At 38.4% G+C, this 15,170-nt stretch overlaps 1 protein-coding gene across 4 annotated transcripts in view; it reads left to right on the forward strand.

Annotated features, from left to right (window-relative positions):
* Positions 1-15,170, forward strand: part of NALCN (sodium leak channel, non-selective) — a 294,668-nt gene that overhangs the window by 116,587 nt on the left and 162,911 nt on the right. For all 4 annotated transcript variants that reach the window (XM_043477974.1, XM_043477976.1, XM_043477975.1 and 1 more), the window contains one exon: positions 13,120-13,287. In XM_043477974.1, coding sequence (XP_043333909.1) covers positions 13,120-13,287 — 168 coding nt within the window. The remainder of the gene's footprint in view (positions 1-13,119; positions 13,288-15,170) is intronic.

Consider the following 15,170-nt stretch of genomic DNA (forward strand, 5'->3'; position numbering starts at 1 on the left):
TCATTATATTGTGTGTCTGTTTCCTCCAAAGTATAGGCAAGCACAGATTCAGAATATTGTAGATGAACAACTCAGCTCAACAGTACCAAGGACAAGATTGGAGGAAAATAGAAAGATTTCTGTTCTAAAAATCCGAGGTGTTACAGCCAGCACTAAAGCTATAGTCAAAAATAGGTAGGTTTAGTGACGAAAATAGTGAATCTTCTTGCTTCCTACAGCCCATGCTAGAGTTTTGTAGTAGCGGTTCTTACTGATGGGATAACCTTGTTAACATTTGTTGCTTAAATATTTCTTAATGATTTCCAGAGACCTCTGCCTTTTTTATTGTGGAGAATTATGTCTATAACAGATCTTAGAATTCAGGGGTTTGGTATTTATAGAAAAATTGATTGACAGACGACTCTTTAGAAACCCATTCATCATGTAAGTGAGAAATACATGTCTAGCTGTGCTACACTTGGAGAAATCCAATATATGAAAAATAAAACTTAAAAAGCAGAAACATCACAATGTGATTATTTTTATTACAAAAGCACTTTCCACATACAAAATCAATTTGCCTCAGAGTTGGGTTCTCTTCTATATCCAGAATTCTCCCAGTGCATTTAAAAATGGATTTGGTTAACAAAAAGTCAATCCACCCACACATCAATTTTTCAGAAAAAGAATTGATGGTATACAGCTATTGAATACAAACTTCTACGGAAACGTTTAAGGAGTCACTGACGAATTCCTCCCTTGGTGGAGATGTATTTCCTGTAAGAAAATATTAATATTAAACTTTCTCTGAAATGGTCTCCATGATGTGACATTGCCTAATAGCTGTGTCATATATGGAACATTTTTGTTGTTGTTGTTCAGTTGCTAAGTCATGTCTGACTCTTTGCGATCTCATGGACTGCAGCCAGCCAGGCTCCGCTGTCCTTGGGATTTCCCAGGCAAGAATACTGTAGTGGGTTGCCATTTCCTTCTCTAGGGGATCTTCCTGGACCAAGGATTGAACCCAAACTCCTGCACTGGCAGGCAGCTTCTTTACCACTGAGCCATTTAGAATTGTGGTGTATGGAGCTTACAGTTAAGCAAGAAATATAGACAGTAAATAGTAACAAGTTTTCATGCTATGGAGAATCAATGACATAGGCTCACAAAGAAATTATGTCCAATCAAACACCTGAAAAATGGATATAATTTTGCTGTGAATCCAGCACAGAAGGTATGGATCATTGTTAAAAGCAGAGGGGGGATCATTGCTTTACAATGCTGTGTTAGTTTCTGCTCTACAACAGCATGAACCAGCTATAAGGACACATGTATCCCCTCCCTCATGAGCCTCCCTCTGCACCTCCATCCCGCCCCGCTAGGTCATCACAGAGCGCGGGCTGAGCTCCCTTGCTATACAGAAGCTTCACACTGGCTATCTACTTTATATTGATAAGTGTATGTTTCAATGCTACTCTCTCAATTCATCCCACCCTGCCCTACCCCTGCTGTGTCCACAAGTCCATTTTCTATGTCTGCTTCTCCATTCCTGCCCTGCAAATAGATTCATCAATACTGTTTTTCTAGATTCCATATGTATCAGTTCAGTTCAGTCACTTGGTCAGTCATGTCCGACTCTTTGCAACCCCATGGACTGTACCAGGCCAGGCCTCCCTGTCCATCAGTAACTTCCGGAGCTTACTCAGACTCATGTCCATCATGACATCCAACCATCTCATCCTCTGTCGTCCCCTTCTCCTCCTACCTTCAATCTTTCCCAGCAACAGGGTCTTTTCCAAAGAGTTTGTTCTTTGCATCAAGTGGCCAAAGTGTTAGAGGTTCAGCTTCAGCTTCAGTCCTTCCAATGAATATTCAGGACTGATTGCCTTTAGGATGGACTGGTTTGATCTCCTTGCAGTCCAAGGGACTCTCAAGAGTCTTCTCCAACACCACACTTCAAAAGCATCAATTCTTAGGTGCTCATCTGTCCTTATGGTCCAACTCTCACATCCATACATGACTACTGGAAAAACCATAGCTTTGACTAGACAAACATTTGTCAGTAAAGTAATGTCTCTGCTTTTTAATATGTTGTCTAGGTTGGTCATAGCTTTTCATCCAAGGAGCAAGCGACCTTTAATTTCATGGCCGCAGTCACCATCTGCAGTGATATTGGAGCCCAAGAAAATAAAATCTGTCACTGTTTCCATTGTTTCCCCATCTATTTGCCATGAAGTGATGGAACTGGATTCCATGATCTTCGTTTTTTGATTGTTGAGTTTTATAAACCAGCTTTTTCACTCTTCTCTTTCACGTTCATCAAGAGGCTCTTTAGTTTCTCTTTGCATTCTTCCATAAGGGGTGGTGTTATCTGCATATCTGAGGTTATTGATATTTCTCACTGCAATCTTGTTTCCAGCTTGTGTTTCATCCAGTCCAGCATTTCTCATGATGTACTCTGCATATAAGTTAAATAAGCAGGGTGACAGTATGCAGCCTTGACGACATACTCCTTTCCCAGTTTGGAACCAGTCCATTATTCCATGTCCGGTTCTAACTGTTGCTTCTTGACCAGAATACAGATTTCTCAGGAGGCAAGTAAGGTGGTCTGGTATTTCCATTTCTTTAAGAATTTTCCACAGTTTGTTGTGATCCACACAGTCAAAGGCTTTGGCATAGTCAATAAAGCAGAAGTAAATGTTTTTCTGGAACTCCCTTGCTTTTTCAGATTCAACGGATGTTGGCAATTTGATCTCTGCTTCCTCTGCCTTTTCTAAATCCAGCTTGACCTCCATCCGGAAGTCCTTGGTTCATGAACTGTTGAAGCCTCACTTGGAGAATTTTGAGCATTACTTTTCTAGTGTGAGATGAATGCTATTGTGTGGTAGTTTGAGCATTCTTTGGCCTTGCCTTTCTTTGGGATTGGAATGAAAACTGACCTTTTCCATTCCTGTGGCCACTGCTGAGTTTTCCCAGTTTACTGGCAAATTGAGTGCATCACTTTAACAGCATCAATCCTTTAGGACTTGAAATAGCTTAGCTGGAATTCCATCACCTCCACTAGCTTTGTTCATAGTGATGCTTCCTAAGGCCCACTTGACTTCGGACTCCAGGATATCTGACTCTAGCTGAGTGATCACACCATCGTGGTTATCTGGGTCATGAAGATCTTTTTTGTATAGTTCTGAGTATTCTTGCCACATTTTCTTAATATCTTCTGCTTCTATTGGGTCCATACCATTTCTGTCCTTTATTGTGCCCACCTTTGCATGAAATGTTCCCTTGGTATCTCTAATTTTCTTGAAGAAATCTCTAGTCTTTCCCATGCTATTGTTTTCATCTATCTCTTTACATTGATCACTGAGGAAGGCTTTCTTATCTCTCCTTGCTATTCTTTGGAACTCTGCATTCAAATGGGAATATCTTTCCTTTTCTCCTTTGCCTTTAGCTGCTCTTCTTGTCTCAGCCATTTTAAGGCCTCCTCAGACAACGATTTTGCCTTTTTTGCATTTCTTTTCCTTGGGGATGGTCTTGATCCTTGCCTCCTGTACAATGTCATGAATCTCCGTCCATAGTTCTTCAGGCACTCTGTCAACCAAATCTAATCCCTTAAATCTATTTGTCACTTCCACTGCGTAATCATAAGGGATTTGATTTAGATCATACCTGAATGTTCTAGTGGTTTTCCCTACTTTCTTCAATTTAAGTCTGAATTTTGCAATAAGTTCTTGATCTGAGCTACAGTCAGCTCCTGGTCTTATTTTTGATGACTGCAAATAATATAATCAGTCTGATTTTGGTGTTGGCCATCTGGTAATGTCCATGTGTAGAATCTTCTCTTGTATTGTTGGAAGAGGGTGTTTGCTATGACCAGTGCATTCTCTTGGCAAAACTCTGTTAGCCTTTGCCCTGCTTCATTCTGTACTCTGAGCTCAAACTTGCCTGTTATTCTGTTAGTATATAATATTTGTTTATCTCTTTCTGACTTATTTCTGACTTGCTTCACTCTGTTTGACAGACTCTAGGTTTATCCACCTCACTACAGATGACCCAATTTATGATCATGCTATAAGAAATTTCAACAAAATTTCAAATGTTCTGATATTGTGGAGTTCACTGATACTATTTAAGGGTATAGGTAGTGTCCAGTGGTAATTAAAAAATCCTTGCTGTTCTTTTTTGTACATAGTACTATTTTAAAATATATATATATTTTTAACTTTATTTTGGCTGCACTGGGTTTTCATTGCTCTGTGCAGGCTTTCTCTAGTTGCGGTGAGAAGGGTCTTCCCATTGCAGTAGCTTCTCTTGTTGCAGAGCACAGGCTCTAGGCACACGGGCTTCAGTAGTTGCAGCTCTGAAGTTGTGACGCGCTAGCTTAGTTGCCCCGAGGCATGTGAGATCTTCCTGGACCAGGGATCGAACCTGTGTCCTCTGCATTGATAAACAAGATTCTTAAACTGTGCCACCAAGGAAGTCCAATAGTACTATTTTTTTGTTTGTTTGTTAATTTAAAAAATCAACAAGAGAGGTTGTTGTTCAGTCACTAAGTTGTGTCTGACTCCTCACAACTGCATGGACTGCAGCATTCCAGGCTTCCCTGTCCTTCACTGTCTCCTGGAGTTTACTCAAACTCATGTCCATTGAGTCAATGATGCCATCCAGCCATCTCATCCTCTGTCATCTGCTCCTCCTGACTGCAGTCTGTTCCAGCATCAGGCAGCGTCTTTCCCAATGAGTCAGCTCTTTGCATCAGGTGGGATTGCGTGGTAAAATATGGCACATGCTATCTTTCTATTAATTGTTGCCTACTTCCAAAACCATCCCAAATGATGTAGTTCTCATCAACTACATAGTAGAGATTTAGTTCACTTAAAAAAATAGATAGGTATCACTTTTTTCTTGAACTACTGAAACATTCAGAATTTGTTCCACATCTCTTAATTAATGAGGTGTATCTGAGTTTCCTAAAGCATGCTTGATCTTTATTCCAATCACATTATCTCTTTTCTTTGTGTCAGAAACTTCTATACAAGTCAAAGTGGTGAGTTTCAAATGAGTGTGGATAAGTCATTTTAATCACACTTAATTTTTTTTATAAAATATTCTCTTTTAAAAAAAATTGATAAAGATGGTTTGGGCTTAAGCCAAGAGTCAACAGACTTTTTTCTTAAAGAGTCAGATGGTAAACATTTCAGACTTTTCAGACCATGTGTCCCCTCCTTCAGCTACCCAACTCTGCTACTGTCATGCAGAAGAGAATGTGGCCTCAGAGTGGTTGTATGCCAGCAAAGCTTTCTTTACGAAAATAAGCAATGAACTTGATCTTGGTTTAAGCTGTAGAAACACCATCTGAGCCACCAGGGAAGCCTCTAGAGACACAGAGCATGTCAACTCACATCCCTGTGTGTTGAATTCAAATATAGTAAGACTAGCAACATAATAGCTGCCATTTTTTTTTTTTAGAAGTTGCATTATGTTGCCAAGTGCTTTAGAGGAATTCATTATCTCTGTTAATCCTCAAAATGGCTATAATAACAGCAATTCAAGTTTATGGACTATAATGATACAGTATTTAAGGAAATAGCATTATGTAATATTTTATAAAATTTATTTTTAAAAGAGATCACCAGAGGCCATGAGCTTTTCGGATAAGTAATTTCTTGAGTTCCAACATATTCCAGAAAAAATTATTTTGAAAATCCAAAATAAGTCATTAAGAATCAACTTGCAGTCTAGAAAACAGTATTGAAGCATAAATTAAGTTGCTTAGTTTCTATTGAAAGGCTGGGGCCTTGTTTAGTTACTTTGGTTTAATGAACCTAAATTTAGAATTAGTTTAGAAAGAGGGAAACTTTTCTTTGTTTTTGAGGCTCTACATAAACATAACAATGTAAAGATTTACTTTCTTTTGGAAGTTTTCATTTTGCATTTTGATCTAAAATAATCCATTGTCATTACTATTATACATAAAATCACATTATTATACATTAATATAATGAACATAATTATATTTTACAATGTATAAATGTATTTTTATTTATTAAATTTATTTTAATAATATATAATTTATATTTATTAAAATTTATTATTTTTATTAATAAATTATAAAACTTGAACAGTACTTAAACAATGCTTTTGTCTGGTGGCTCAGATGGTTAGGAATCTGCCTGCAAAGCAGGAGACCCAAGTTCAATCCCTGAGTCAGGAAGATCCCCTGGAGAATGAAATGGCAACCGACTCCAGTATTCTTGCCTGGAGAATTCCAGGGACAGAGGAGCCTGATGGGCTGCAGTTGATGGGATCTCAAATAGTCGGACACAATTGAGTGACTAACACTTTTACTTTTCATTATATAAGAATATGTAAAAATATCTGTATATCCACCAGATTGTACATTTAACAGAAGTTTATCAGCACAGCCTTATGCACAGATTAAAAATTTTAACAGAATCCCTCTTTTAAGAAACTTGTAAATTGATAAGAGCGAGAGAGAACAATGAAGTTCTAAGAGCATGCCCCTGTTTAATTTCTGGTGGAGGGACAGGTTTACCTCATTTAGAACTCCAGGGTGTCTCTTTGGTTTCCTGTTTTTCTCTGATTGTTCTGTGTTTTGAAGCAGAAGGCCTTTCATCAGCATGGACTCATTTTGCCATCTTACAGAAAGTTATCTTTTCTAGCAAAGTGGTTTCTATGTTCCTCTGAAGATATTTGGCTTTAAGATATTTGTTAAAATGAAATTATGTGAAAGAGCCATTTATTTTAGTTCCAACAGAATCTGACACCCGTGTTTCAGCTCATTAATCACAAGAAATTACTGAATTATGAAAATAGCTCATCTTATTCTACCAGCAGTCTTTCATATTATCATTGGGTTTAATTTCATCTTTTGGGGAACTTTAATTAAATAAGTTTCTTTTGACTATAGCTTCTTCGTGTGTTTTTAAAGAATTTGAGCAGTATCTTGTTAGGCGAAAAATAATACAATAATGACATTTTTGACTATTCAATGATCCATCTCCAAAGTCTGCTCTTTAACTGTCTAGAGAATTGAAGGTATACCATATACTCAGAGTAGGTAATTTACCGACACCTCAGAAATGATGTGGGTCATCATTTATTTGAATGTTATTTAACTTGAATTTCCTTTAGGAGAATAAGGGTACCTGAATTATGTTTCTTGTGAGTTTTATGCTAGAGTCTTCTTTTGTGATAAATGTGCATTCATTTTCTAATGAATATCCATCATGTTTCTCTGAAATTATGAAATAGAGTTTGCAACACAAATCTTGGATAATATATTTCAAATATCTTTGCACATATGGGCAGTATCTCTGCTCTTTTATCTTCTTGGACCTGTGTATCACAATCAGCTCATTTATAATTTGTCACTGATCAATGTTCATACATTATTCATGGAATTAAAAGGGCAGAACAGTTTCCATTGTTCCATTTATATTAAGCATGTCATTTTCCATTTAGTTATTTTTCTCCTGAGCTTCAGAAACTTGGCCATCAACTTGTTGTCTTACCTGCTATCCTCACAAATCCAATTATAAGTTCTTTTGGAAAACAAGCATTTTAAACTAAATTCTTGTATTTTTCATTCTAAAAAAAAATCTTTTCACAAGTTATGTGCTGTCATCATAAAAACAAATATAATAATGTTTCTTAGAATAGTAACTCTGTCATTTTTGTTTAATTAAATTTATTTCATTTTATTTAATTTTAATTAAATTTGCATTCCCTTATTGACAGTTTCCTTGAGGACAAGAAGGCTTGTTATATTAGATAACATATTTATTATTATAAGATGAAAATTTGGAAAATAAATAAGATGTGGTATTTAAAAAACTTATAAAACCTGCATTCCTGAAAATATTACTTAAACTCTGCTAAGGTGACATCAAATCTGATTTATCTGTATAGAATAAATTCCCAAGGGGAGGTGAAAAAATCCCTAAGAGGATAAAAACTGTTCTTGGAGGGGCAAAAAAATCCTACTCTTCTCCATATATAAAGCAGAGGTAGATATGTTTATATTTCTAACATATATATGCTAATAAAAATTCCATATGATGTAGTGATTAGAAACAAAATATCTAAAAAACACTCAGGGGGTGGTTAAAAAAAGATTGCAAATCCATGATTTAGGAAAAATTGTAAGAAGAAAGAAATATTTTGGTGTTTTCATGTATCGTTTTCAAGTTTCTTCAAGTAATGTGGCAACTATGTTTAGGAAAAGTTTTAGAATCCTCCTCTCACAAATCTTTCCTTCACTCTTAAAAAGACAAGTTTCAACTTTAAGCACCCACTGATGGTATAATGTCCTCTGAGAATTCGAGACAGAGGAAAGGTCCTACTGTGACCTTCTCAGGGTGGGGCCTGCCGAGTTAGGGGCCAAGGTCCTGGGTGCTCCCAGACTAGGGGTAATGAAGGGGAGACTCCCAAAGGTTGCAATGCTGACTGCTAAAGATTTGCAGAGGCCCTGGAGATTGTCATACTGAGTGAAGTGAGTCAGAGAAAGACAAATGTCATATGATATCACTTATACATGGAATCTAAAAAATGGTACAAATGAGCATATTTGCAAAACAGAAATAGAATCACAGATGTAGCAAACAGATTTATGGTTGCCAAGGGGGAAGTGAGGGAGGGGTAAACTGGGAGATTGGGAACTACTCTGGCGGTCCAGTGGTTCAGACTCCACACTTCCACTGCAGAGGGCATGTATTCAGTCCTTGGTCGCAGAACTGAGATCCCACGTGCTGCACGGCATGGCGTGCACGCGCGCGCGCACACACACACACACACACACACACGTGCGTGCGCGCACGCGCGCACACACACACACACAAACTGGGAGATTGAGATTGACGCATGCTTGCTGCTGCTGCTGCTGCTGCTAAGTCGCTTCAGTCGTGTCCGACTCTGTGCAACCCCATAGACGGCTGCCCACCAGGCTCCCCCGTCCCTGGGATTCTCCAGGCAAGAACCCTGGAGTGAGTTGCCATTTCCTTCTCCAGTGCATGAAAGTGAAAAGTGAAAGTGAAGTCACTCAGTCATGTCCGCCTCTTAGTGACCCCATGGACTGCAGCCCACCAGGCTCCTCCGTCCATGGGATTTTCCAGGCAAGAGTACTAGAGTGGGGTGCCATTGCCTTCTCCATATGCACACTACTACATATAAAATAGATAACTAATAAGGACCTACTGTATAGCACAGGACACTGTCCTCAATACTCTGTAATGACCTGTATGGGAAAGAATCTAAAAAGAATGGATATATGTACATGTAAAACTGACTCCCTTTGCTGTGGACCTGAAACTAAGACAGCATTGTAAATCAACTTGTATTTCAATAAACTTAAAAAAAAGATTTGCAGTAAACCTCTAAATTGGGCACATGCTTAGATGATGCTTTGGGGGAGCACTTGCATGTAACTGGATTCTGCAGATGACTTGCCAGCCTCCTTCCTTTTGTATGGCCAGCACTATGACTGGTACGTTCCACGCTGTCCAGCAACTGTCATTGTTGAGTTCATTGACTCAGGCTGGAGACATCCACTGAAAGGAGCTTACCAAAATCACTTCCTCACTGCTTCTGCCCTGGATTGTTCCAAACTGTTATCTTCTGCTGAATTGAAATCCTGTGCTAACCCCTCTAACCAACACTGACAACTTGGTTTTCCTAAATCCCTTTTGTAATTCCTGACATAGTTCTTCCCTTTGCCAGAATGACCCATAATTATAAGTAAGTTCGATATATTTTTATGTATCATACTGTTACATGAAATTTTAGGACTTTGGGACTCATACTATTTCTTGGAGAATGGGATATTGGCTTGTGACAATTCAGACAATGTTCATGTTAGCATGTGAATATTAGCATTCACAGACAATGTAACCAAGGCATTTGCTCCCAGGAGAATTGGAATCAGGAATTCTAGTAGGAAAAGCAGTAGGAATATGGGTGTTTATACATAATCACATAATAATTTGCTAAATCATTTTTAGTGCCTTTTAGTGGCTTTGAAAAGCACATGGTTTTCCCACCAGGCGAATAATAATGCACAGGGATCCAACTGCATAGTTATAAATTATGATCATTTACACAGATTGTTCCATCTGTCTTTTGATAGCAAATGCAAATGCAAAGTTAGTAAAGAGATTAATTGTATTGATATGTAATTAGACAATCTATTCAAATGTATTTCAGGCATTTATTGGTAGTTCCCTGATTTAAAAAAAATAAAAAGAAAAAAGGCCACTTTGATATGAATTACGTTCCTTCCCTGGGAATGAAAGTCTGGAAATGCAGGTGAGGAGATGTGGACCCTGGGTACTGGCCACTGCTCCCTCTGTTAATGTCAAGCCTGGCTGCAGGGAAGCCTTCAGATGGACCCATGGAGTTCAGTTTCTCCAAGAGTCTGCCAAGATGCCTGGGGCAGAGGACAGCTGCTGGACTTCCTCCTTGTGCTGTGGGGCCCCAGCTGAGAAGCCAGGGCTGGAGATTAATTGCCTCTTGTTGGCACTTGTGGCCAGGATCTGGGTCCTCTGGCCACCTAGGCCGACCCTGCCGAGGAACTGTGGTCCCAGGAGACGAAGAATCCTGTTGATCTCTGAGATCCAGGCCAGGAATCTCCCGAAGAGCTGAATCACTCCCAGGAATGGATTCTACCCTCCTGGGATGGAATCCTGACACAAAACAGCTGCTTCCTTCTTGCTGTTGTTGTTCAGTCACTAAGCTGTGTCCGATTCTGTGACCCCATGGACTGCAGCACGCCAGGCTTCTCTGTCCTTCACCATCTCCCAGAGTGTGCTCAAGTTCATGTCCATTGAGTAGGTGATGTTATCCAACCATCTCATCCTTGGCAGCCCCGTTCTCCTCCTGCCTTCCCCCTGCTGCCCAGCCAAGGGACTGTAGGGTGTTAGGTCATTTATCACCAAAAATAATCTCACCACTGTTGAGAGCATTAAAGACAAATAAACAAAACATATAGGAGTGAGCAAGCAAAGAAAAATGTTCACATACAAAGGGACTCAGAAAATGAAGATGGAACTAGAAATCCAAGATAAATATGTACAGAAATTTCCCAATCTGGTAGAATGGATGGGCCAGAGAAGAGGGTTCCCCCCACCCCTGCCCAGTGTCTCAAAGATAGTTAATTAAGGCAAAAAATAGACCTTCGAAATTTGACTAACATTTTCCAAAAAATGAGCTGAAAAGGGCATGGTCGTTGATGAGAGCTAATTATATGAGAGAACAAGTGGGCAAAAATAAAGAAATGGTAGAAATCATGAGGGAAAATCAAGAGTCTAAACTTGATTTTGGAATAATAGGAGTCCCTGAAGAACAAAGGGAACAGAAGAGTAATAATAAACGAGAGAAGAAAATGTTCTTAAACTGAGGCGTTTCTGTCCCACTCTTTGCAACTCCATGGACTGTAGCCCGCCAGGCTCCTCCGTCCATGGGAGTCTCCAGGCAAGGACACTGGAGTGGGTTGCCATGCCCTCCTCCAGGGGATCTTTCTGACCCAGGGATCGAATCCACGTCTCCCGGACCTCCCGCATTGACAGGCACGTTCTTTACCACTGGCTCCACCTGGGGCTTGATAAAAAAGCAATCATTACTATTCAAGAAGCTAGAATTGGGACTTCCCTGACAGTCCAGTGGTTAAGACTGCGAGCTTCCACTGCAGAGGGCACAGGTTCGATCCCTGGTTGTGGAACTGAGGTCATGTAAGCCACACAGTGTGGCAAAAAAAAAAAAAATCTTTGGTAGATGATCTCAGATAAAGCAAAATTTAGGAAGAGGTGTGGTATCACTAGAAGTAGGGGGGTGAAAGATGGATACTATGCAGTTTGTAGGTTGGTAAGGGTGTGAGGGAGGAGTTTGTAATTATTTAATTTGGATGCAATAATAAAAAGCTATAGGTTAATCTATGACAGCTGAACATTAAGCTGGGAGATTAGAAAATTGAATCTAAATAAACAAGGAAGAAAAAAAGACATTAACAACGATTTGCCCAAGCCAGAAAAGACAAGAAAAAGTTAAAAGATGAATAACAATGATACACAATAAACTAAAAACATAAGACCAGGTATAACTCTGGCACGCTAAATGTGAGAAGGCTGAATTTTCCTATCAAAAATCATAGAAAAATATGCCCTTAAAGGAGAAATGGTTGATTACAGACTGGGGCAAAGAAGGTCCAAGAATTTTTTTTTAAATCATAGAAAATATGATCATGTTTAAACACAAAATAAAGAGCCTATTGATTCTAGGAAACACATAGAACATGGTCCCCAGAAGTGGCTGAAAATCATCTATGAAATGATTAAGAGTGACACCTAAAATATTAAAGCATTTAGAATGCTTAGCAGAACATGCAAAAATTAGAGGAATAGTCTCAAGGTCAAAAAATTGGCTTGACGTGAATGCAGAACTCCCAGGGGGCACCAGGGTCAGTAGCTGCTCTGAGGGTGTTCACATGTTCTTATCACATAGAGCGTGCCGTACTAAGAGCTATCTCCTGGACAGAAGGCGGGGCGATAGAGCGTCAGGACACATGAGTCCTTCCCTCAAAAGGAAATGGTGAGGAAAACTTCAGTCATGATCCTGACTCCAGAAGACTAGAAAAAGAGTACGCTCTACTGAAAATCAGACAGCACATGCCTGCCCACATGGGACTGAGATTCAAAGTCACTTTACTTTCAGGTCTGGGAAATGTCCACCAAGAAGTTGATTTAGCGGGGTTCCAAATTTATAAGATACCTCATGTCGCCTGGTCGACCAGCTCTTTCTGGGGCGGGGGCCGGGGGGGCGGGGCGGGGTTGGGGGGGAGAAGTACTCTTAAGTACAGGTCTTGAAAATTTAGAGGAAATTAATGAAATAATACCTCTCAGAAACAGTTAATACTTTTACATGTTTCTCTGATCACTGAAGATACATTTGGTCTGTGATGTTCTAGTTGGTGTGTTTTAAAACCATCTCTTTAATAAAATTTCATTCTCGGTTTTTATATAACATATCTTCTCACTTTTTATGATAGTGGTGAAAATTCATGCACTGATAAACATATGACATATTTTGAAATAAATTGCAGGTTGGTTTTAATTTCACTCTTTTTTCCTCTAGGTGGCTTTTACGGTACTTTTTGATTTGGAAGCACTTCTGAAGATATGGTGTTTGGGATTCACTGGATATATTAGCTCGTCTCTCCACAAATTCGAGCTGCTACTCGTAATTGGAACCACTCTTCATGTATATCCAGACCTTTATCATTCTCAGTTCACATACTTTCAGGTAATACACATAATGCCTGTTTTTCTTTAGAATTGTTTTCTCTCCAGAGAACATACATGCGTTCTAACAACTAGTAACTAACAATTAATAACTACAAACTTGAGATGGGCTCAGTGACATCTTAAATACCAAAAATAGCACATTCATAAATCGTAGGGACTTCCTTGGTGGTCCAGAGATTAACACTCTGATCTTCCAATACAGGGTTGCTGGTTTGATTCCTGGTCAGGGAACTAAGATCTTACGTGTGCTGGTATAACCAAAAATAAATGAAGTAAATCAAATATAATGGACTTCCCTAGCAGTCGAGTGGTTAGGACTCTGTACTTCCACTGCAAGGAGCACAGGTTCAATCTCTGGTCAGGAAACTAAGATCCTACATGTCTCGTGGCATGGCAAAAATTAAAATAAAAAATTTCTGTTTATAAACTCCTAAAAATTCGTAGTAATAAATGGAGATGTTTTTCATACAGTTCATAAAAAGTTAGCAATAGACATACATGTTTTATATTCACATGGGTATTATAATCTGAGCATGCATATTAAATTTTGACATTGATATATGACTTCATATATGACTTTAATTCCAAGAGTAGATCTCCCTTCTTAATAAGCCTAAATTTGTTTGCTCAACAGTACTTAAAATTGAAACAATAAAAAATAAAACTTACCTTTACAGAGTATAGTCATACCTTATTATTTAAAAATGCCTATAAATTTATTTGTGATGATTAAATTATAATATCTATAATTTGTGCTTTATTATAACTGGGTATCTATTGTTTTAAGTGCATTATATTGTCATATTACTTCATAATTGCTCAGTAAACAAAAGTGAGTATTAATGTTATGTTCTTTGTTAGCAATAGCCATGTGCTGAGTGATATTTTAAATACTTGGTCAAAATATATGGGATATCCTAATTTAAAAAATCTCAAATATAGTCATTTTCTGAGTTGAAATTTAGTCATTTATATAATTTGTCATGTAAATGTCAGACGTTGCATTGTTTTCTTAATAGATATTTTTAAGAGTTGGAGAATTAAATGGCAGTAGAATTTTTAAAAACTATGCAGAGAAAGGAGATTCTAATTCCTTAGATGAAAGAAAATGCATTCCAACTTCACTGATGAACTTATTTCTTGGTGATACCAAAGCTGTCTTATTCAGAGCAATATTACCTGCAACTGCCAGATTGCAACCTGAAACTGAATACTTCTGAGAGCTAGAAGAAAGGACATGAAAATACAATCCACAAAAATGAAAAACATACCCCACAGACACACATAAAAAGCTGAGTCTCCAGCAATCACAGCCAAGCATATTGAACTCACAGAGGGCATCATGGTTTGAGCTTCCAGTACTATCAACATCTTCGAATGAAAACCCCTTGTCACTTGTTGGGTTATATCCTCAGGCTTGGTTATCATAAGTGAGATGGCTGGGGCAGGTGACACACACGTTTAAAACTCTTGATACAAAATCTGCTTTCCCAGCATGTGTCATTATATGCTCTTGGGCACTGCTGTCTAGATTCACAGAATCAACATGCACATTTCATACCTGATGTTAGAGAATCATTGTACATAATTGCAGAAAATATGCCTCATAGTCAAAGCTACAGCATATGTTTTTTATAAGCCTATTAAATTAACCAAATTAAGAAAGACATTGATGCCTCTTTCAGCAAGGATACCATATAAAATGTATTCAGGACTTACTTTAAAATTGTTAGCATTTCTCTCAGATAATTTTTTCATCGAAAAGTTACAAATACAGAAAGATAAAGATCATTACAGCATACTAACACATATATATGGAATTTAGAAAGATGGTAACGACAACCCTATATGCAAAACAGAAAAAGAGACACAGAAGTACAG

The sequence above is a fragment of the Cervus canadensis genome, chromosome 9, assembly GCF_019320065.1.
Source record: "Cervus canadensis isolate Bull #8, Minnesota chromosome 9, ASM1932006v1, whole genome shotgun sequence".
NCBI lineage: Eukaryota > Metazoa > Chordata > Mammalia > Artiodactyla > Cervidae > Cervus > Cervus canadensis.